The sequence below is a fragment of the Manacus candei genome, unplaced genomic scaffold (assembly GCF_025592945.1).
Source record: "Manacus candei isolate 608988 ecotype Guabito, Panama unplaced genomic scaffold, ASM2559294v1 h1tg000050l, whole genome shotgun sequence".
NCBI lineage: Eukaryota > Metazoa > Chordata > Aves > Passeriformes > Pipridae > Manacus > Manacus candei.
In genome coordinates this window covers 13,473,311-13,491,545 of record NW_026138098.1, presented here as the reverse complement: position 1 = coordinate 13,491,545, position 18,235 = coordinate 13,473,311, and the positions used below count along the sequence as shown (strand labels likewise).

The following is an 18,235-nucleotide window of genomic DNA, read 5'->3' as shown; positions in this document are numbered from 1 at the left end:
AGCTGTGAGGACGTGGGCAGGTGTGCTTCTATAACACCAGAGCACCAAACCCCACCCATTCCCAGCTGTAAGGGGTGAGTGTTTTATGGGAGATGTGAATGTGTAGTTTCAAAACTGAGTTGCAATAGTGCAGCAGGTTTGACAGCAAATTAGTGTCAATCCACTGCATGGTGTTTTGTTTTACAACTTGCTTTAAGTGGTGTTGCTGATACTCCTTGAAATCTGTTCTTGCTGGAGTCCATGGCAGTGTGGATCTGCTTACACAGCGTGTTCTCAGCCACCAAAATTGGCTCTGAGGGCAAGGACCCAGCAGGTGTCCTGGTGGGCTTGGGGGATGTTACCTGGGGACAGGTGAAGAGCACAGTGTGGTGGCTCAGCAGGAGTGTCCCCTAGGCACAACGGAGGCTCCTGGGAGCATTGGATACTGCACTATTGCCTCTGTGTTCCTTGACTCTTCAGCTCTGATGATGCAAACTCCTCCTCTGAGAACACTGGTGTGATTTTCCTGCCGCATATCATTGCATGTTTGTACAACCCTGTGGATGGGTGTTGGCTGAAGATGGAGGAGAAGGGGCTTGTGTCTTGATGCTTGCTGGCAGCCTGCTCTCAGAGCTTTACCTGACTAACTGGAGGCTAAGGAAAGCCGAGGTGCAGTTAAGCCTCTGCATTACACAGTCATCAAAAGCTTTCTGGGGCAGGAAGCCTGGGGAGAAGCAAAATCAGCAGCTCCACTGACAGCATGAGTCTGTTCCACTGGGCAATGGGAGCTTTGGGCTCCCTGAGCACCCCTCACCACTTGTGGATGTGCATCAGCAGTGAGAGCCTGGGCTGTGCTCTCTTCCTGCCCCGTGCAGCCCAGGCTCCCACAGCCGTATCTCTTCTGGTTCTCTGCATGCCCTGGCTGGGTTTGTCCCACTGTGACTCCCTCTTGGCAAAGGTTGACAGAGAGCAGGGTCCAGCACCAGTGAACAAACTTCTTTGCTGTCTCAGATGACTGGTTCTCCCTGAAGGCTGCTGCCTTCCAACTCTTGCTCACCCTCCTGTGCAACACATCCCAGGGAGGCTCCCCCCCCCCTCTTTTCTTTTTCCTTTTGTTTATATAGGAAAAGCCTGGATCAGGCCAGGAGGGGAGGCAGACTGGCAGCTCCCTGGCTCAGGCAAGCCCCGCAGCATCCCACAGCTCATTGTCAGAGCTGGTTTCCCCCATCCTTGCAGCACAGATCTGTTTTTATCAGATGGGACGGGTGCCTGCACCGGGGCTGTCGCGACGGTGGTGCGAGCGCTGCAGTCTCTGTGCCGGGGGGGGGGGGGGGGGGGGGGTGTCACAGGCTGCCGGGCTGTTTCTCGATTTGTTTTCGGCCAGCGAACAGCTGTGTCCTGAGGTCTGTGCTTACTCAGCTCTCCTGGCACCGTGCCCGCTGCAGAGCCTGCAGGTATTCTGAGCGTCTCCTGCTCCTCCTGCACTGGCCATCACTCTGTCATAGTCCAGGGTCATCCAGTGCCTGGTGCAAAGTGAAGGCTCTCAAACTTGAAGGGCTGCTGAGCTGGGTGCTGTAGCACAGCTGGGTCAACCGAGTGCTGTGGGGATGGCTGTGTCCCCCAAAATTAGTTTGTGCAATGGAAAGGCTCAGGCTTGCTCTGCCCAGTGCCCTCTGATCCTGCCTCAGCAAGCTGCACATCTGCTTCATGGTATACCCAGGGAACAGTGTGGGAACAGCCATGAAAAAGCTTTATCCTTTCCACCATCACCAGTTCTTCCCTTGCAAGACCCCTTTGCATCGGGCAGATGGAGCTGCTAGTTCCTGACCCTTCCAAACCCTTCAGCACCTCTCCCTCCTGTCCTGGTTCCACCCATGCAAGGACCCCAAGGAGCGGCAACCCAAGGAGGGCAGGGACCCAACACAGCCCAAGCTGTTACAGCAGCAGGATTATTTCAGCAGCAAAAGCCTCAGCGTTCCCAGTGGCTGCCTGTGCTCAGTCAGCTGAAACTTGGTGGCAGATGCTGAGGTTCCTCCTGGCTCTCCCGTGGGCATGGCTGCCTCATTCCCCCAGCTTTTGGGTCACTGAGCTGCCCAGTGCCAGATCTGAACAAAGCCTTGTCCAAGGTGGTGGATTTGTGTGTCTTGAGTCTCAGGGGACCCTGACTTCTATGGGGGCCTTGGGAGTGGGAGGATGTTGGGGCCCACTATGGGACAAATCCAGCACTGCCCCAGTGCCATCAATCCAGGTGAAGTTTTCTGCTGGGGTTGGGGGTTTGGACACAGCAGCAGGGCCCCAGAGCAGCTGTCAGGACATAAATACCAGCCGTGTGAATCAGCAGCGTCTCTGCCCGTTCCCAGAGCAGGGAGCAGCCATGCCAGTGGCAGTTTACCAGCTCCCAAGGTACCAGGCAGCTGGTGCTGGGCACTGATCCCCCTGTGGCAGCATCTTTTCCCAGCTGGGAGGAGACGAGGTGGGCAGGGGGCAAGATGCCCTGCAGCAGGGCTGGGCTTGGGGTGATGGGGCTTGCAGCATATGCCAGCCCTGGCAAATGGGGAAACACATGTGGAGTGCAAGTGGCTGCGGCTGGAGGCATTCTCCAGTCTAGAAACATGCCTGGTTCAAAGGTCCCCATTTCTGCCCCAAGGTACCTGCTGGCCTTGAGCACTTGTGTGAGTGTGAATGCGCGAGAGTGCCTTGGCAAATGGTTTTGGCCCCGGGTTGATTCGGGCAAGGAGAAAATCCCTTCTCTTACCAAGAGCAAACTCAAATGCCTTGGCAAAGGGGCACAAAGGTGTTGGAGGTCCTGCTGATGCCTCTGGAGGCGTCAGGTTGCTGCAGGTACTGGTGACTGCAGGAGACTGGAGAGGAGCCTCCCTGCGTGTGCTGCCAGGGACAGGATCTGAGGCAGGGGAAGGACCAGGCTGGCATGGAGGTGCCAGTCCCCAGGAAAGCCCAGAGCATCGTGTTTAGCCAAGTTTTCCTAAAGCCCATTCTCAGTCCAGTCCCCCTTCACCCACTCAGCTTCAGTCTGTGCTAGCAGAAGTGGAGGGATTGGAAACCCATGGCACCCCTGGTGTGATGGAAACAGGCAGGGGAGTGGGAAGGAGTGTGGGGCTCAGCAGAGACTCTGTGCGGCAGCAGTGGGGCTGGGCTCCTGCTGTACTCCCTCTGCCCGGTGAGTTAGCTGCACAAATCACCCTGAGGATTGTCCCTGGGGCAGGTGTGTGCATGGCAATTCTTCCTCCAGCTCCTCGCTACTACCCTGAGTCCCCTGGGAGAATGACTGGGAGGAGGGAGGATGCTCCCAGTGCTATGCCAGGCTGCAAACACATTATCTTCATCATCCTCATGCCACAGGACCCATTTGGCATCAGATGGGGGATGATGAAGGGGCTGCATGAAAGCCAAGTGCTGGGATTTTAAAGAACACCTACGTTTTGACACACTGAGTAGAAAGTTTAGTGATGGGGAGGTTTTAGGTCAGTTTTCCTTCCTGCTAACAAGAGAGGGGCAGAGGGAAATAGAAAAGGGGGGAAATATGAGGATGTGCAGGGCTGGGGGTGTCACACTGTCCTAGGTCTCTGTAGGGTATTCCCCTCCACCCCGGCTGCTTTCCCTCGAGGGCCCTGAGCCGTAGCTGTGTAGCTATTTAGTTAAATATTAAGAGCTCAAGTAATAGGGAACCAGAAACCTAATTACACGCTGCCCTCCATGGCACAGTGGTTTCTGGTGAAAGTGGAGCAAATGCGTCCCCTTGTGTTACAGGAATGTTGTGCTGCTGCTGGAGTGATGGCCAAAATCCAGCCAGACAGTGAGTGCTCTGGACACCTTGCAGGTGGGAGATGCCACACTGCTGCACAGGGAATTTCGGCAGCCCCTGGCTCCATGGTGCCCACGCACTGGGTCTAGGGGCCTGCAGTTGAGCTCAGCCTGTGGGGTACGGGCACCTCTGGGTGCTCCTCCATGTCCCTGAGCAATGGGAGCCCCCACTGGGGCTGGTTGGGACACACTGTCCTGGGATGGGGCAGAGAAAGGCAGGGCTGGGGGAGCTCTTCCCTGCCCCATGGCAGGCTCAGCTCCCAGCTTGCAATGCGTTCATTCTCCTGCCTCCCAGTGGGGAAACTGAGGCAGGGGCCAGCCAAGGCCACCCACCCAGGGTCACAGCCACTAGGCACAGCCTGGGCATCCCTAACTGCCAAGCTGCCCACTGGTCGTTTTCCCACTTTTCCTGGCTGGGGTGGGCCCTTCTCCCGGGGTCAGCTGTGGGAGAGGCTAGTTTCCATGGCTCATGGTTGTCTCTGCACGGGCCCCCCACCCCAAATCCCTCATGGTAGCAGCCCCACAGAGGCACCACAGCCTCCCAGCTCAGCCCAGTGCTCACAGAAAGTTGCAGGGCCACCATACATCCCACACCTCCACTGCCCTCCATCTCCTGCCCAAAAAGTAGCTGGAGCCATGCTGTGTTGGGAACATCTTTATTCGGACAACCCCACATCCACGGGGCAGGCAGGGTATGGCCTATATGGGCCTGTCCCAGCCCACCCCACCACTGCCTGGGATCCAGGGCTCATCCTCATCATGAGGCCGCTCGCCAGACGTCCCGCAGACGGGCCTTCACCTGAAACTTCTGCACCTGCAACACAACACCAAACTTGCCCTCCAGAGAGGGCAGGGGCTGGTCCTCGGGGCACTCGAGTGTGAACCTCTGCAGCACCCAGGCCAGGAAGAGGAAGAGCTCCATCTTGGCCAGGACTTTTCCCAGGCAGACACGGATCCCGGCCCCGAAGGGGAGGTAGCTGGGTGAGGGCGAGTGGATGTGCTGGCCCTGCTCATCCAGGAAGCGGCCTGCAAGGGGAAGGGGTACTTGCCATCAGCAGGGATCAAGACCTGCCTGAGTTCATCACGTGCGTGTCCCTCCCATGAGCTGCAGAAGCAGAGATGTTGCAAATGCCCCCGACAGGTGGGAGCAGGATCTGACCTCCTACCACCAAGCCTCCCCCAGGGCTGCACCCACCCTGCCATCCCCTGACCCACCAGGATTGAACTCCTCGGGCTTGTCCCACTCCTTCTCGTCATGGTGCACGGACCAGAGGTTGATGATGACCCTGGCACCTTTGGGGATGGAGTATTCCCCAATGCTGGAAGGCGAACACAGAGTGAGACAGTTGCTCCCTCCCACAAGTCACTTGCCCACAACCTGGCTGCATCCCAGCGGGGTCTCACCTGGTGTCAGCAAGGGACACATGTGGGATGAGCAGGGGAGACACGGGCCGGATGCGCAGCACTTCACTGATGGTGGCCTCCAGGTAGGGCAGTAGTGGGCGGTCGCTGAGGTGGGGGTGTCGAACCAGGCCAATCTTCTGGTCCATTTCCTCCTGAATCTTCCTCTGGACCTGGGAAGGGAGCAAGGACTGGGGCCGGAGCCCAGGGAGGGGTTGCCCTGTGCACAGTGGGGTACATCCAATCATCACCACCATGTCCTGTCAGGTTGTGTAGGGCAGAAGTAAAATAGCCACAGCCTGATCCTGCCTATTTGCGGGGCCTGACATCTCTTTTGGCATCTGCCCTCCCCCAAAGCCCCTCACAATGTCCCTGGTGCAGGAGGGAGCTCAGGCCCCCTGCCATGGGGTGCAGACCCTACCTCAGGGTAGTGGAGCAGGTAGAGCACAGCCCATTTGAGAACAGTAGTGGTGGTCTCCACGCCAGCCCCAAAGATGTCCCCCACTGTCATGAGGAGGTGGTCGTCAGTCAGCTCCAGCCCTGGCACCGGGGGGCTGCTGTTCTCAGCACTGAGCCTCACTTGCAGCAGGGCATCCATGAGGTCCTTCACAGTGTCTCCAGAAAAGGCTTCCTGCCAGGGGACATGTGTAAGCTGGGCTGTCTTGGGCATATCCCAGCTCCAGCACCCTGCAGCTCCTAAGCATCTCCCTGTCCTGGCCCCACTGGCACCTTGTGTTCAGTGAATTTCTGCTGGAGCAGCTGGTCTCGGACCTGGAGGCATTTTTTCAGCAGGGCCAGGTCCTTGTTGGGGAAGATCTAGGGGAGAGAAGCCACATTACAGCAAGGGACTCCAACTGAGCCCAGCCCAGCCCCTGCAGGTCCCCAGGCAGTCTCTCCATGCCAACCAGGATACTGGGATACCAGGGCAGGAACTCTCCTAACTCTGGGGGGCTCCTGCAGGACACATCCCAGCTCCTTCCTCTTGTCTGAGGTAAGAGGAACAGGCAGTCCCCATGTCCCTGCTCACCTGGAGCCAGGGGAAGATGTCCACCAAGCTCTCCTTGGCCACGGTGTCCACGATACCCTGGCTGTACTCCAGCATGGCCTCGAACTCGGGGTCCCCGCGCCGGTATGAGGAGTTGAAGCAGAGGGAGCAGACCACGTTGGTGACAGCCCGTGTGAGCTCAGGGGCCATGTCCAGGGCCGTATCCTGCGCAGCGCCGAGCGTCTCACACAGGGATGCAGCCTCCCGGCAGACTGAGGTGGAGGAGAGGCAGGCGAGGGGGTGCTGAGGTGGTGATGGTGAAGCCAAGGGGTGAAGGGGGCAGCTCGGGGCTGGATAGAGGGGTCCCTGCTCATTCAGGGTGTGCTTCCTGCAGAGCATCCCCCTGCCAGGGCTGAGCCCCAAGGGCCTGGGATGGGCAGAAGGGACAATGCTGGGTGCTGGGAGGAGGAGGGTGGATGGAGACATGCAGGGAAGTCTCTAAGTGTGGCTCAGTGCTATTCCTGGGTGGAGCAGGGAATAGCATGCCTCAATGTCCCCATCTATGACTGAGGGTAACTAAAGCTGGGGGCAAAAAATGTGTGGGGAGAGGTGTGGGTAAAGTAACAGGGATGGAAGGAGAGGGACCAAGTGCCTGCTCGGCAAGGGGATGCCAGGGGGGTTGAGCTGAGTCAGGATCTCCCCTTGGTTCCCAGGGAATCAGAGGTTCCCAGAGAATCAGAGGAAGGAGAAGTCCAGCCTGGATTAAGTGCAGGAGGGAGCCAGAGCTGGGAGGGAGCCTGGGGGCTGGGGGGAGGCACTTACTGATCCTCTCGAGGGCGAGCGAGCCCTCCCCAAACATGGAGAGAGCAGTGTGCACCAGCTTGCGCTGGAACTTCCAGAGGGGCCCGTAGCTGGCGAAGGCGATGTCCTTGCCCCCCCGGGACAGCAGGTCTGTGGTCACCTGGGGGACAGGCAGTCCCAGCGTCACCCTGCTGCAGAGCAGCTCTGTGAGGGTGACACCTGGGGCGACGGATGATCATCTCATCTCATCCCAGGGATGGTCTGAGGGGCTGGGGGTTAGCACAGGCAGACAAAGCCTGAGCTATGAGCTTTGCTTTCCCCCCTGCCAAGGACTGATAAAGGCATTTGGGATCAGGTGCCAGGGTCAAGGGCTCTAGGGTACCCAGGAAACTTAGGGGGTGTGGGGAGCCTGATGATACCTGAACCCATGTCCCCATGTCCTGAGATGCAGCCAGCTGCGGGGAAAACAGGCACCCTCGGGACGGAGGATGCCCAGGGTTCGCTCTGGGGAACGAGGCATTGAGGGGCTGCCCTGCCACTGGCTTGCTGCGGGCAGGATGGGGAGAGGAGGAGGATCCTGCTGGGTGCTGGTGCCTTTCTTGGGAGCAGCCCCCGCCTCATCCCACACCACCGTGGGAAGGGTCCCCCCAAAACCTGCCACCGACTCACGGTGCGGGGCCGTCCGGCGAAGTCTTTCCCCTTCTTCAGCAGCACCTCCCTGGCGTGCCGGTAGCTGTTCACCACCACCACGTAGTGGGAGCCCATCCAGAGGGCGTAGAGGCTGCCGTAGTGTCCCTGCAGGCGCCACAGCCGCAGGTGGAGCTGGGGGTGCCCGGCCAGCTGCAGCAGGCTCCCCACGAACGGCAGGGCCGGCAGGCTCCGTGGGCGCCCCAGCCCCGTCCCTGTCCCTGTTCCCGAGGGGTCCCGCCGTCGCGCCAGCCCCCATGTGCAGAGCAGGGCCAGGGCCAGCAGCAGGGCGCCCAGCAGCGCCATGGCGGGGCCGGCTGAGGGGCTGCGGCAGCGCGGGGGGCCCTTATAGCGCCGGCGGGGGCCGCGCCTTGACCCTGAGGCGGGCTCGGCTCCTTATCGGGGGGACGGGGAGGGGGGAGCCGGGCCTGGGCCCGTGGCCAGCTCTGCAGCTGTGGGCACATGGCGGGGGGCGAGGGCAGCGGGGCCACGGCCGCGCTGGGTGGCCGTGGGGGAGCTGCATCCAGCAGGCTGGGGGCCAGGGGATGCCCAGGGTTGGGTCTGTCCTTGGGGTTCCATCCCCAGGGCCCTGTGGGGGGTGAGGGGACAACCGAGCCCTCGAGGTCTGTCCTGGGTGCCATGGGCACAGCTTGGGGGGTTCGTGGGGCACTGGAGTCTGTCCCCACCCTGGGAGCACCTCGATGTGCCCGGGAGGGAATGGGCAGCACAGGTGCGGAGGGCTGGGCAGCGCTGGGCAAGCACTGGGAGTGCTGAGAAGCCCTGGACAACACTGGCCAGGGCTGGGAATGCTGAGAAGCCCAGAGCATCCCCGGTTGTCAGCCCTGGTCAGTGATGGGGAGCAACGGGCAGCACTTGACAGTGCTGGGCAGTCTTCACCAGTGCTGGTGAGGACTGGTCAGTGCTGAGAAAGTCTGGTCAGTGCTGGGCAGAAACTCAGTGATGGCCAGCCCTGGGCAGCCTCGGGATGCCCGTGCCCGCGGTGATGTCCGAAGCTGATGTGTCCTGGCGGAGTCCCTTGGGAACAGAAGTCCCTCCCAGCACTGCCCCCACCCACAGCGGGCCCTTCGCCTTCACGATCCTTTTGGCCCCCGGCGCTCGCCGTAGCGGCTCCCGGGGGCGGGCGGGGCGGGGCGGGGCAAGATGGCGGCGGGGGGCGCGGCGGACGCCCAGGCGCGCTTCGGGCACTCGGTGAAGGGGCTTCTGACCGAGAAGGTGACAAGCTGCGGCACCGACGTGATCGCCCTCACCAAGCAGGTGCTGAAGGGCTCCCGAAGCGCCGAGGTGAGCGGCGGGTGCCGGCGGACGGCCGGTTACAGGGCCCGGGCGAGCCCCGCCGGTGCAGAGCGGAGCGCCGGGAACGGCGGCGCGGGGCATGCTGGGAGCTGTAGTCCAAGGCGAGGACACATCCCCGTGTCGGGCAGAGACAGGAAAGCGGGACCGGGATGCGGGCACGGCTGGGCAGCGCCGTGGGGCTCTCGATGCCTCTGGCAGCGCTGGGAGGCGGGAGGCTGCCCCTGCCTCACGTTGTTTCTCAGGGTGACCGACGAGAGCGGTGCCTCAGACGCTCCCTATGGATGTTGGGCCCAGGGCACCGCGGTGCTCCCCGAGATGTCATCCCGAGTGTCACCCTGCGAGCCGTCACAGGGGCCTCGGGAAATGCAGAGCTGCTGCCTCACAGCCTGGTCTGTGCATTTGTCTTTTAGCTCCTGGGTCAAGCTGCGAGGAACATGGTGATGCAAGAAGATGCCATCCTGCACTCGGAAGATGTAAGCTGTGTTCTTCTGCTCGAGCAACAGTGATTCCAGGGACAGGAGCAGGGGAGGGTGATAAGAACAGTTTGCAGACATGCTCGCAGAGCCCTGAAGTGAAATACATGCGTTAAGCAGGCCTGGTGGCCAGGATAGTTTAGTGCTTCCTCAAACCCATGTGTGCCACTGGCCCCCCAGTGCCCTGTAGCCCAGTCAGCTGTGACCTCTCTGATGGGAAGCTGGAGGGACTGTGGGCTGAAACAAAGCACTTATATCTGTGCCTGTCATTGGGAAAGAAGAGGAGAGTGTGCCACTGCTGACAGATACTGGCAGGGGTATTTTGTAGGCAGTGCAGTGATACAGTGATGGCTGTGACTCCCCAGGGTATTGGGACAGCTTGCACTGTGATTTTGTAAGCATTCATTCTTTGTTTTGTTCTCCACAGAGTTTAAGAAAAATGGCTATAATAACCACTCATCTACAGTACCAGTAAGTATGTTCTCTCTCAGGGATTGAGTGGATCCCTCAGTCCTTTTCTGTTCTCCTTAAAGACTTTGCGTGAAGCCTACTCAGACCAATCCCTCTTTTCCAGTTCTTCAAAGCTGAGCAGACCCTGGAGCTGGAATTTTCCAGCCCTCTTCAGCTCCACTGGTACAGCTCAGGCTGTTCTGGAGTGGGAGCTGAGATTTCTGCCTCGTGTTTGCCATGTACCATGTCGCCCATGAGCATGTGTGACACATCTAGGGCTAAGGGGAAGAAGCCAGTACCACTGCTGTCCCTTAGGCCTTAATCCAGAAACAGGGGATTTCTGTGTGTCTCCTGAGCCATTGTTCAAGTACCTTTTCTTTAACATAACATCATGACTGAGATTTTGGTTTTGTAATGCTCTTTTTATCTTTCCTTTTCTCATCTAGGCAAGAAGCAATTCAGAAGAAGTGAGTACCGTTCTGGGGGACCTGTGGGTGTGGAAAGGGAAAAATGATGGAGTAGGATGGCAGAAAGCAGAGTGGAAAGGTGTTTGCAGCTGCCTTTGAAGCAGATGCTGGCCCAGCAGGATAGTGTTTCAGTATTGTGAAGAGATGGGAATTTGAGTGAAGAGGCGGGATTTATACCATTCACTGACATGATAGAACCTGTGAGGTTGCTTGTGATTGCAGATGGGGGTGGTGTGGAGCAGAGCTGTGTAGAGCAGGGTGCACAAAGTGAGGCTTGCCTGTGGGGCATGGAAGTGGGTTGGGGAGCCTCAGGGTTTCTCTTTGCTGTAGTGTCAGCACTCGAGCTGCTCTGGTCCCTTGGGCACAGGCAGCACAGCACAGTCTGGGGAGCAGATCTCACTCTAAATCTCCTCTTGGTCCCCAGCGTCGAGCGGTCGTCAAACCTTCAGGACCAGCTGAATCACTTGCTGAAGTGAAGGGGAGCCAAAGGCACGAGGATGTCTCAACTGGCACTGAGGGAAGCAAAACATCTTCTACCATCCAGCCCTGGGGTTCAGAACTATGTCTGGATCATGCTGGATGTCAGCTGGAATATGTGTAGAGTCTGTGTTTCTGGGCATGTGGTCCCCTTTCATGTGCCTCCATCCACACCTCTGCTCCGGAACGCTCACCTGTGCCCAGCTGAACCCAACTCACCTGAAACTTTGCTCCCTCCAGCAATTCCCGTGTCCACTTACTTGCCATGTAGGGTGAGGTGCTCTGCTCACACCAGCAACCCTGGAAAGAAGTGCATAGAGTTGAGCTGTGGGGTTTAAATGCAGGTACTTGCAGCTTGCCACTGGTCTGTATTTAGCCACAGAGGTGGCACAGAGTGCAGTTTATTTAGGGCATGTTAATCAGTGGGAGCTGCAAGTGCCTGGGTGGGCGAGAGGTGCTTCAGTATTGGCTGAGGTGCCAGTCCCAGCCCAGAATTTCTGAAACCAGGAATCTGGGCACACACCTCTGCCAGTGGTCTAGCTGGATGTTGTTTGGCCAGCATCCTGGTCAGAGGTTATCTTATTTTCCACTGTGCCAGAATTTGGAATGTCAGCCCCTTGCCAGCCCATCTGCGCTGCATTCAGCCTTCAACTGCATTCTTTTTCCTGGGCTGCTGCTCCAGCTATTGATGAAGCAGCCTTGGCTGTGGTGTGTGTTTGTATCTGGTTGGGAAGGTATCCAAAGGCCCAGCTGGGAAGTAGGCAGGAGAGCATCATGAGCTGGTGTGCCCAGTTCTGCACCGCTCTGTTGAGGACTAGTGACCTGTTCACATCCTGGGGAGTTACACCAGGCCCAGGCTATAAACACTGTGTCTTGTTTTTGATATGTCACTTATCTGGAGCACTTGGAGTGCACGGGAAGCACTTGTTTCCCTGAGTGTGCTTTTCACCAGCTGATAGGAGCAGTCAGGCTGAGAGTGGGCATTGGCCTGCCACATTCCTGTTGGAGCGCTGCTGGGGTTTGGCTCCTGTGCTGCAGAGCCTTCTCCTGGGCTGGATTTCACCATTCCTGCCAGGACCACTGCCTGTTTGGGCTTCACACAATGGCACCACAGCTCCTGCATCCCCATGAAGGTGCCACTGTTAGCCCAGGGGCCATTGTGGGTATTTTTGCCTTGGGTGGGGTCCTGATCCCCAGCTTTGCAATGGGAGTGAGGGTTTTCCCTGAGGTACTGGAGAAGCTGCAATATTCTTGCTGGGAATAAAAGCTGTCCTGAACACCACCAAATTGCAGTGGAGTCTGTGCTGGATGCCAATGGTGGCAGTTCCTGTGTGGCAGGGAGACTGTTTGGGATGGTGGGTCTCTGCCCCCCAGTGTCCCCCATCGTGCTTCAGCTCAAGGATCTTTGCAGAGGCAGTGTGTCCTTGTTGCAGGTGGCTCATCCCCTCCAACGTCCTGTCCTCTGCAGAGGCTGGAGCAGCCCTGTGGCATTAAACTTATATCTCCCTGCATTTGGGGCGAGCAGGGACAGGGCTGTACCACGGAGGTGCAGAGCTGTTGGGGGGCAGGCAGCAGAGTGGGTTTGGGGTTGTGGATGCAGGGACAAACAGAATGATGGGGTCATGCCCACCATGGGAGCGGGGCCAGCTCCCCTCGCCGTGCCAGTGTGCCTGCAGTGCCATGTGCCTGGGGTCTGGGCGAGGCAGGAGCTGGTGTCGGGATGGAAGCCAGGCGCGGGGTGGCACGGGATGCCGGGGCGGAGCATGGCCCGGGCCGGGCAGAGTCCGTCCGAGGCGCTGGAGCTGGAGGCAGTATGGCAGCAAGGGGCCTCTGCTGCGGGTGCTGGGACCGCCCTGGGGGCACCCTCAGGCCAGAGGGCTCTCTGCAAAGCAGGGAGAGGGGGTTTACCCTACAGGGTTGTTTTGGGGGGTCATCCCTTCATGGCAACTGGGATGGTGTTTTTGGAGGGAGGGGGGGACTGTTATTAGGTGCCCCCAGGAGTAGACTGCAAGTTTTGGGGTGTCTCTTTAGGTTCTGCTGGGGGAGAGCAAAAAGTGCTCCGGTATCTGGGGGAAGAGGTGGGGTTTAGAGCCTTGAGGAGGGCCTGATGTGATGCCCATCTCTGTGGTGTCAGGCACCAGCCCTACATTCTCCTTGCAGTGGCAACTCCCTGCAGAGAGCAGATCCACCAGGAGGTGCAGGTGAGGGGTGCTACGGGAGCTAGGGGTGGGGGCCGGGGCGGCTGGACAGGGGATGTGCTGGGGTCCCTGCTGCCATCAGAGGATAAAGCTTGTTTGGGGCCCAGAGGAAAATGTCAGGTGCAATCAGCAGCTTTGCTCCTGTTGCCCACAGGGGTGGAGGGGGCTGAGCAACCTGGTGTTTCCCTGCCCTCGTTCCCCACACCCTCCTCGGCCAGGGAAGTGGTGGCTGCAGCCTACAAAGTTATTGCAAATGGGAATTAAATTCCCTCCTGCACAAACACATATGTGCATGTGAGCAAGGGGAGCTGGGGAGGATGGGGGCAAGGGAATACGTGATATTAGTCTAATTTTTAGCTGGGTGGAAGTGAGAATGCCAGTGCTGGAGGACATCGAGGCATGTACAGGCTGAGCACAGGCATGGCCCCCATATTTTGGAGCATGGGGAGTTCCCAGGGCGCAACTGGCCATAGTTTAGTGGTCCCTGTCCTTCCTGTCTCAGGATTACTATGGTAAAGAGCTGCAGAAGTCAGAGGACCTCAAAACCAATGCATGTGTCACCTCTGCCAGGCCCCTTCCCAAGGCAGTGAGAGATGCTTTGGAGCATGTCCATGAGGAGGTGGTGGCCAGGTAAACCCCAGGATCTCTCCCTACTGCTGTGTCCCCATGGGCTGCAGCCCCCTGGACAGCCATGTCATGGGGGCATCTCCACCTGGCACAGCTCAGCTTCTGCCCAGGTACTACGGCTGTGGGCTGGTGATCCCGGAGTGCCTGTTGTCATGCCGGATCCTGGACCTGGGCTGCGGCAGCGGCAGAGACTGCTACGTGCTGAGCCAGCTGGTCGGGGAGCAGGGCCACGTCACCGGCATAGACATGACCGAGGGCCAGGTACAGTGCAGAGCTGGGTCTTCCCCTCATCCTCCCAGTAGCCCCCCACCATTGTTCCCTTTCTCCTACCAGGTTGAAGTGGCAAAGAAGCACATTGCCTACCACATGAATAAGTTTGGCTACCGAAAGCCAAATGTGGAGTTCCTCCATGGCTACATGGAGAAGCTGGGTGATGCTGGGCTGGCTGATGAGAGCTACGATATTGTTATGTAGGTACCATGCAGGGCACTGTCACCCCCAGTCCTGCTGCTCCCCGGGGCTGTGGGTGGGAGTCTGGGTCCACATCCCACTGGGTCACCTGCTTCAGAAGCACATGTTAGCAGTAGGGAAATCCCAAGGCAGATCCTGGGCTAGAGTCTGGGAATATACAAACTGCCCTTTTCATCGTCAAGTCGGTGTTTCCAAACCCTGCATGAAGCGACAGGATGTGCAGCAGCTGGTGGATGTGCTGCAGCCAGTGGGGAAGAGAGTGCAAATAAGCCTTGGTCTCTTCCTTTCCAGCTCAAACTGTGTGATCAACCTCACCCCTGACAAGAAGGCCGTGCTGCAGGAGGCCTTCCGTGTGCTGAAGGTGATGCTGGGCCTGTGTCCAGAGCACCAGAGCAGGCTTGGGGTGCCCCTGCTGTTAGGGTACCACTGGGAAGCAGCAAACGGGATGCAGCAAGGTGGAGACGTGGGATGGGGCCATGGGAGGGCACCTCTGCAGAGGGTGCCAAGCAGAGTAGTATTAGGGTGTTCCCAATTTCCCGTGCCTCTTTTGTCCCTTTACTTCTTGGGGGTCTCCCTTCACTCCTCACTGCCTTCCAGCCCGGGGGAGAGATGTATTTCAGCGATGTCTACGCCAGCCAGCGCCTGAGCGAGACCATCCGGAAGCACAGGGTGCTGTGGGGTGCGTAGGGCTCTGGGATGGGGGACATGGGATGGGGGGCTGGACCTTTGTCTCCATCACCCGTGTCTGTGGTCTCATGCTAGGGGAGTGCCTGGCAGGAGCCCTGTACTGGAGAGATCTGTACAGCATCACTGAGGAGGTGGGGTTCAGCCCCCCGTGCCTGGTCACTGCCAGCCCCATCACCATCGGAGACAAGGAGCTGGAGGGCATCATCGGTGAGGGTCCAACCAGGGAGTGTCAGCTCCAGGTGGCTGTGGGGAATTGTGCTGGGATCCCAGGCCCTGCTGGATCCCAGCCTGGGTGTTCAGTGTCCAGCCCACCAACCTCTCCCTTGCAGGAGACTGCCGCTTTGTTTCTGCAACCTTCCGCCTGTTCAAGGTGCCGGGTGGCAGCCGGGCCGGGCCAGGGCAGGTCATCTACAACGGCGGGATCATGGGACACGAGCGAGAGCTGGTGTTTGATGCCAACTTCACTTTCAAGGTGCAGGGAGTCCTGCAAGCAGTCTTGGTCTGTAGGGATGGGTTAACGCTGATGAAGCAGTGCCACTCGGGAGTGTCCTCTGTGATTTGGGGGACAAGCTTTGGTCAAAGGGGTGATGAGTGGGAGCAGAGGGGCTGTATAAATCCAGGGGAGTGCAAATGGGCAGGAAAGGGTTACAGATCCATGCACTGTTTTGCAGTAAAGTAGAAGCAGGACATCCATGGTGGCTTCCTAAGAGGGTCTGAAGCCCGCTGTTTGGTTGTTGTGGGTGTTTCTCTAGAGTTCTGGGCCAAGATCTGCCCCCACTTTCTCTCCCCCCATTGTCTGGCTGGGTGGCTGGGGCCCATTGGGACACATATCCAGGACCCCAGCCCTGTGACTGTTCCTCTGCTCCCAGGAAGGAGAGGTGGTGGACGTGGATGCCGAGATGGCTGCAATCTTGCAGAGCTCCAGGTTTGCAGAGGAGTTCCTGATCCGAGCTGGGGCCAGTGCCACAGCAGCGCAGGGCAACTGTTGCAAGGGGGCAAAGGTTGGTAGCAGGCAGCTCTTCGGCTGGGTTCAGGTGTCCTGTGCCATCAGAGTTGCCCTGGGGTATCAGAGGGTCTATGGCATGATACCAAGACACCCGAGTGCTTCTGGGCCAGGCAGAAGCCTATGGGGCACCGAGGTTGGTGCCTGGTGCTAAGTGTGGACAAACTGTACCCCAGCCCAAGTCAGAGCCCTCCAAAGGGGGGGGTCTGCTCTAACCACCAGGTGTGAGAACCCCTTGCCCCCCCCAACATGTCCGTGGGGACTGGTGAGGCTAACAGCTGGACTTTTCTGAGGTCTCCCAAGGGCAGACATCCTTCCCCTGAGGGGAGTGGCTGTGTACAGCCTGCTGGAGGAGGTGATGGCCCATCCCTGCAGCTCCTTCCTGCCCATTGCTCTCCCATCAGCAGCTGGGAGAGCAGATTGGCCCTATCTGCCAACCCTGACCTTGCAGCACAAAGCACTCTATCTGCTGGAAACCTCTTTCTTCTCCTTGGTGGTCCCTCCAGCCTGTAGATGGGCCAGGAGAGGCAAGGGAGATAATGCCCTGCAGCTGCGTATCCCTGAAACGCAGCCTTGTACTTGGGGAGGGGAGATGTTCTTGGGTCTCTGTCCAAGCAGGAGGCATTTCTGAGATAAAAGCAGAGCCAAAGTCCCAGAGAAACTCTTGGCTTCCTCCTCATAGCAGAGAAAAGCAGCTAGAGTGACCCAGGAGCTTAGGGGGTCTGCTTGGGTTGCTCTGCACTGGTAGGGTTTGAGAAAGGGGGAAATGTCACTCTCAGGTTACCTCTTGCTTCCCTCTGACCTGATCCTGCCCTGGGTTTTTCTCTGCCCTGCAGGAGAAGATCTGCAATCCCTTCCAGCTGCTGGAGCAGCTGGCAGCCCCAGGTCCTGCCTGCTGTCCTCGTGGCACCTGTGGTCCCCCAGGGTGCTGCTGAGTGCCCACACGCCAGCAGATGCCAGCAAGGCAGGAGGACATGGCCCCAGTGGCATGTCTTTCACCAGAGAGCAAATAAATGTCTGAGCTCAGAGGCTGTGTGCTCATGGCTGGGACCACAGGGCCTGTGGGGTACTGTGCTTCCATGTCAGGGGTGGTGGGGCAGGTTGTGCCTGGGTGCAGTGAGGACAGACAGCTGTCCTGTGGGTCCCCTCGCTGTGGGGCTGGCAGTGGCTGCATGGCTTGGACACATGGGCTGGGACAGTCTCTGTGGGAAAGGGATTGTGGGTCCCTGAACATGAGAGATGGCAGATCTGGCGTGTGCTTGGCAGCAACTGTGTGCTGGTGCTGAGCCTGTGGGGACCTGATCCTGCAGCATTCCCCTCCTCTGTGTCAGCCTGGCTCCAATTTTTGGTCCTGGGGAGCTTGCAGCTCAGATCTAAATGCTTCTGAGAAGTGAAAGGCACAGCAATAAGCAGCCCAGTTGCTCTTTTCCTTATTTTGATCTTGCTGTGCTAACCCTCCATATGCAAGCATCTGCCATGCAGAGTCCATGCCAGCTCCCCGTGGGGTGAGCATCTCCCCGTGGGGTGAGCATCTCCCCAGGGTGGTGGGCAAGAAGGATTGGTCAGCTCCTGGGGCCTCAGCCAGACCTGCTTTTCCATCAAGAACTCAACGTGGCACACAGGCTGCGGAAGGATGTCCCCTTTATTTGCATTCAGGGCGGGGATGCCCCAGGCGCAGCTCCCCATGCTTTGCAGCTCGTTCCAGGAGATGGGAATTGCTCTCTCCTTCCCTGTGCAGCGTCGCTGAGATTTCTGTTTTCTCCTGGACTCCATCTAGTGGGAAAGCCTCGAGTCCCCTGCAGGCACCGCACTTGCGGAGTTTTGCAGGGAAATACGGCGCTTCTGGAAAAGCAGAATCGCGTCTGGCCCCATCCCGTAGCGGGCAAAGAGCGAGGGCTTCGAGGCTGCGGTGGGAGGTGATGGGCTGCACTCCTGCTGCCCAGCAGGAATCCTGCATGCTCTGGCTTGCAGACGCTGTTTGGGAAAGGCTGGGGTCTGTTGAACAGCCCTTAGGTGAGCAGCTGTGCTTGGAAATGAGGGACCATTTCCAGCCACCCTCACACTGATTTTCCAGGAGGGGCCAAATTTCCCCTCTATGCTATTTAAATATCACCTTGCTGTGATGTGGGGGAAGATAGAAAGCAAACAGTAAAATTTGGGTTAAAAAACAAACATGGCCCAGTGCCAAGGACGCACTGCAGTAGCAGTAGCAGTGGCTGAGGAGGGTCCAAGTGTTCAGGAGGCATTTCCAGAACACCTGGAATGAAAAGCACGAATGAACAGGTAATACCCGACTGTCACACAGTGATGGGAAGTCCAGAAACAGGTGTATCAGCCCAGAATGCTTGACCAGGCCAGGGCAGCAATTAAGTAATATTTTAGAGATTAAATAT

The 18,235-nt window shown here is 58.5% G+C and overlaps 3 protein-coding genes across 10 annotated transcripts; 2 read left to right on the top strand and 1 right to left on the bottom strand.

Annotated features, from left to right (window-relative positions):
* Positions 1 to 4,354: 4,354 nt before the first annotated feature.
* Positions 4,355 to 8,133, bottom strand: LOC127476948 (steroid 17-alpha-hydroxylase/17,20 lyase). Of its 2 annotated transcripts, none has more exons than XM_051800487.1 (8): positions 7,658 to 8,133; positions 7,010 to 7,148; positions 6,230 to 6,459; positions 5,932 to 6,018; positions 5,624 to 5,833; positions 5,206 to 5,393; positions 5,017 to 5,120; positions 4,355 to 4,827 (listed from the first exon to the last, which is right to left on the bottom strand). In XM_051800487.1, exons 1-8 carry the CDS (start codon positions 7,979 to 7,981, stop codon positions 4,559 to 4,561), a joined length of 1,551 nt encoding a protein of 516 aa, XP_051656447.1. In that variant the 5' UTR covers positions 7,982 to 8,133; the 3' UTR covers positions 4,355 to 4,558. The 2 variants fall into 2 exon arrangements, with proteins under 2 accessions (XP_051656447.1, XP_051656449.1); XM_051800489.1 differs by having other exon boundaries at positions 4,362 to 4,827; positions 5,206 to 5,375; positions 7,658 to 8,062.
* Positions 8,134 to 8,808: 675 nt separating this feature from the next.
* On the top strand, positions 8,809 to 12,143 carry BORCS7 (BLOC-1 related complex subunit 7). 2 transcript variants are annotated; one of them, XM_051800514.1, is made up of 6 exons: positions 8,809 to 8,977; positions 9,400 to 9,462; positions 9,890 to 9,933; positions 10,037 to 10,095; positions 10,359 to 10,379; positions 10,804 to 12,143. In XM_051800514.1, the coding sequence occupies exons 1-6, from the start codon at positions 8,837 to 8,839 to the stop codon at positions 10,836 to 10,838; spliced, it is 363 nt and encodes a 120-aa protein (XP_051656474.1). In that variant the 5' UTR covers positions 8,809 to 8,836; the 3' UTR covers positions 10,839 to 12,143. The 2 variants fall into 2 exon arrangements, with proteins under 2 accessions (XP_051656474.1, XP_051656475.1); XM_051800515.1 differs by lacking the exon at positions 10,037 to 10,095 and having other exon boundaries at positions 8,814 to 8,977.
* A 133-nt stretch (positions 12,144 to 12,276) lies between these two features.
* Positions 12,277 to 16,858, top strand: AS3MT (arsenite methyltransferase). 6 transcript variants are annotated; one of them, XM_051800504.1, is made up of 11 exons: positions 12,277 to 12,667; positions 12,991 to 13,057; positions 13,557 to 13,684; positions 13,792 to 13,942; positions 14,015 to 14,151; positions 14,444 to 14,513; positions 14,750 to 14,831; positions 14,915 to 15,046; positions 15,169 to 15,311; positions 15,709 to 15,840; positions 16,679 to 16,858. In XM_051800504.1, the coding sequence occupies exons 1-11, from the start codon at positions 12,468 to 12,470 to the stop codon at positions 16,775 to 16,777; spliced, it is 1,341 nt and encodes a 446-aa protein (XP_051656464.1). In that variant the 5' UTR covers positions 12,277 to 12,467; the 3' UTR covers positions 16,778 to 16,858. The 6 variants fall into 6 exon arrangements, with proteins under 6 accessions (XP_051656464.1, XP_051656460.1, XP_051656458.1 ...); XM_051800500.1 differs by having other exon boundaries at positions 12,463 to 12,667; positions 13,017 to 13,057; positions 14,033 to 14,151; XM_051800498.1 differs by having other exon boundaries at positions 12,463 to 12,667; positions 13,017 to 13,057.
* The last annotated feature ends 1,377 nt before the right edge of the window (positions 16,859 to 18,235 follow it).

Bases quoted from the DNA above. Each gene is read 5' to 3' on its own strand.
- LOC127476948 (XM_051800487.1), bottom strand. From the start codon at position 7,981: ATGGCGCTGCTGGGCGCCCTGCTGCTGGCCCTGGCCCTGCTCTGCACA. The intron at 6,460-7,009 runs GTAAGTGCCTCC...CCTCCACCTCAG, and splicing joins GCTCGCCCTCGAGAGGATCA to TCTGCCGGGAGGCTGCATCC. The intron at 4,828-5,016 runs GTGGGTCAGGGG...TTCCCCTTGCAG, and splicing joins GCCCGAGGAGTTCAATCCTG to GCCGCTTCCTGGATGAGCAG.
- BORCS7 (XM_051800514.1), top strand. From the start codon at position 8,837: ATGGCGGCGGGGGGCGCGGCGGACGCCCAGGCGCGCTTCGGGCACTCG. The intron at 10,096-10,358 runs GTACAGCTCAGG...TTTCTCATCTAG, and splicing joins AGCCCTCTTCAGCTCCACTG to GCAAGAAGCAATTCAGAAGA. The intron at 10,380-10,803 runs GTGAGTACCGTT...CTTGGTCCCCAG, and splicing joins CAAGAAGCAATTCAGAAGAA to CGTCGAGCGGTCGTCAAACC.
- AS3MT (XM_051800504.1), top strand. From the start codon at position 12,468: ATGATGGGGTCATGCCCACCATGGGAGCGGGGCCAGCTCCCCTCGCCG. The intron at 13,685-13,791 runs GTAAACCCCAGG...GCTTCTGCCCAG, and splicing joins CATGAGGAGGTGGTGGCCAG to GTACTACGGCTGTGGGCTGG. The intron at 15,047-15,168 runs GTGAGGGTCCAA...TCTCCCTTGCAG, and splicing joins GGAGCTGGAGGGCATCATCG to GAGACTGCCGCTTTGTTTCT.